General features: G+C 49.3%; 1 protein-coding gene across 2 annotated transcripts in view; it reads left to right on the forward strand.

The window, feature by feature from the left end:
• Positions 1–195: 195 nt before the first annotated feature.
• The window catches only part of TOE1 (target of EGR1, exonuclease), a 10109-nt gene continuing 7476 nt past the window's right edge, over positions 196–2828 (forward strand). The window contains exons 1-4 of one of the 2 annotated variants that reach the window (XM_075067569.1): positions 196–622; positions 712–839; positions 1609–1649; positions 2390–2486. In XM_075067569.1, coding sequence (XP_074923670.1) covers positions 598–622; positions 712–839; positions 1609–1649; positions 2390–2486 — 291 coding nt within the window. In that variant the 5' untranslated portion in view covers positions 196–597. Of the gene's footprint in view, positions 840–1608; positions 1650–2389; positions 2487–2828 lie in introns of both variants that reach the window. The other variant, XM_032804536.2, reaches the window with a different exon arrangement.

The following is a 2828-nucleotide window of genomic DNA, read 5'->3' on the forward strand; positions in this document are numbered from 1 at the left end:
GGCGTTTATCCCCAGGAGGTGGGGTAGAGGGGCAGCACTGTGGGGCGAGGGGGGCGTTTATCCCCAGGAGGTGGGGTAGAGGGGCAGCACTGTGGGGCGAGGGGGCGTTTATCCCCAGGAGGAGGGGAGAGGGGCTGCAGTGGGGGGATTTATTTCATGAGGTGGGGCAGATGTGGCATGTGCTGGGCTTTACTGCTTTCCCTGCCCAGGCCAGCAACATGCTGAGAGAGTCATATCCATAGGTCCCAGGGCTTGTGCAGCTCTCTGCCCAGGCACTGAGCGCAGGGGACGCTGAGACCCTAGGCAGAGGCTGGCTGGGAATGGCACATAATGGTCTGCACTGCGTAGCTGTACTCGGTGATGCCACCTCCGCTCTGATCTATGCAGACTTGCTCACAAAAGAATCTGTGAACAAAGGGCAGCAGCCCCTTTCAGAAGCTCTGGGCACAGTGTTTTTCCCTAGGCATACGCTCTGCCACTGACTGTAAGGGTTTGGTTCTGCCTTGCTGAGTTGTTGGTTGAAATTAGTGGGACTTCCTGGTGGAGAGCATAGCTGGATCTTCTGTTGTCTCTGCAAAATAGTGGTCAGCATTTCTAATGTGTCCATCGCATTGGCAGTTAGGTGCCAGCACGTTGGAGATTCTCTTTGGTCATTGACTCCTTGAAGTTTTAAATAACTTGAGTTTCTTTGTCTCTCATTTTTGGAAGCAGCAATGACCTCCATGAAGATGACCTGCTTGGAAGTACCTGTCATTGATGTCCAGAATGATAACTTCAAAGAGCTGTGGCCGTCTATGCTCCTGGCCATAAAAACCTCTAGTTTCATAGCTGTTGACACGGTGAGTGGGACCACTACTTTTCTACATCAAAGATATGTAACTCTTTATCTCAATGCTACACTTGGGGATGGAAGGAGAGATGCTGTCTCCTGCCCTCTCGCTCTTGTCTCTGCACTGTCGTATCCATTTATCCCCACTATGTGCCTATTTGAAATGGTTGTGGCTGTCGCGGGGAGTCTGTTCCACACACTTCGTTATCTCCAGAATTCCACCCAATCCTTCTCCTGCTTCATTTTGATCCTCTCCTTGATGTAAACTGGTTAGTCTTGTGTTCTTGAGGCTTCCCCTTTCTTTGAATATCTAGGGTATCCCTCAGTAAGGGCCCATCTGAATCTTCTTACTAGAGAATATACACCTTAGTTTACAAGCCTTTTTCCATAGAACCCATGAGATCTTTTATCCTCCTTTTGCCAGCTTCTTCCTCGTCCATTCTGCAAGACACTGCTGTGACTTGTGTACAATAGCCCAGGTGAGCTGTCCTTGTTAAGCTCCTTTCAGGTCCTGCATCCCAAAGGGCTTGATGGTTGATCTGAAGCACACTTCGATCTTGTGTGATGCAGCAGGCAGTACCTGCCTGTAGGTGAAGGAGAGCATTCTTCTGTCAAACGTGCAACAGGATTTAAATTGGCACCTAGCTCTTCAGTTTAGTTGCCTCCTAACGGTTTGTGGCAGGGTAATTAGTTCACTCTGAGGAGATGTTAATCTTTGCATTGGACTTGAAGAGGAGGGAACACGATGATTACTAACCAAATCTCCCCTCTCTCTGCAGGAGCTAAGTGGTCTCGGAACGAGGAAGAGTCTGCTAAACCAGTAAGTAACTTGCTGTTCTTGAATGCCAGACCCTGCTCCTAGAGGGAATGCAGTATTCATTTCTACATCCATTTTCATACTTGTCTTAAAATATTATCTCTGGGTGCCTTCGTGCCAAAGTGGTTTTACTCCTGCTGTTAGGGATGGAACCTCTTCTTGCTGTTATCTCTGGTGCTCTATGCTGCTGTAGAACTGAGCGAGGCTAGTAGCCACATTGCAAACACAGTTCCTTCTGGACGTTGTCACTGGGAGACTCGGCTGAAAGCACCATTTCAGCTGGGGACTGGGAGAGAGCTGGCCTCAGCCTTGTGATTGTGGAAGTTGCTGACTGACATGCTGTGTAGTTCACAGAACAGAAAGCTCTGATTGTTGACTTTATATAGGACCAGAGATACCAGCCTGGACCCACCTCCTTCCAGTTAGCTGTGTCCTGTGCTCTCACTCATCCCGGACCTCGAGCTGCTTGTGGTTGTGAAAAATGAGGGTGGGAACAGCCTGATCTCCCTGGTGCAGAGACTGGACAAAGTGAAAGGGAGACAGGAGCAGCAACAGCATATCCTGGGGCCTGAATAAGGGCTTTCATTAAGGTAGGGGAGGGGGACTAGTCTGCCACACAAATCTGAAGCCCTCATAGCTGCAGTCGGTAGTAGTTTGTGCCTCAAGGAGAGCAGTACTGTGTGCGGTCATTGCAGCGAGTCTGCTTATTGCTGCCCCAGCTGACCTCTCCTCTCTCAATGCAGATGTATTGAAGAGAGATACAAAGCTGTCTGCAGTGCTGCCAGAACACGCTCTGTCCTGTCTTTAGGAATCGCTTGTTTTAAACAGCTCCCAGACAAGGTACGTTGTCTGCTCAATCCACTCCTGTCTGTTGTCATATCTGGACAAAGTGTAGCAGGAGCCAGTGTCTTAGGCCTGGTCTACACTACGCATTTTTAAACCGATTTTAGCAGCGTTAAACTGATTTAACGCTGTACCCGTCCACACAGAGGCCCTTTATATCGATATAAAGGGCTCTTTAAACCAGTTTCTGTTCTCCTCCCCAACGAGAGGAGTAGCGCTAAAATCGGTATTACCATATCGGATTAGGGTTAGTGTGGCCACAAATCGACGGTATTGGCCTCTGGGCGGTATCCCACAGTGCACAATTGTGACCGCTCTGGACAGCAATCCGAACTCGGA

The sequence above is a fragment of the Chelonoidis abingdonii genome, chromosome 7, assembly GCF_003597395.2.
Source record: "Chelonoidis abingdonii isolate Lonesome George chromosome 7, CheloAbing_2.0, whole genome shotgun sequence".
In the NCBI taxonomy this organism is placed as follows: Eukaryota; Metazoa; Chordata; order Testudines; family Testudinidae; genus Chelonoidis; species Chelonoidis abingdonii.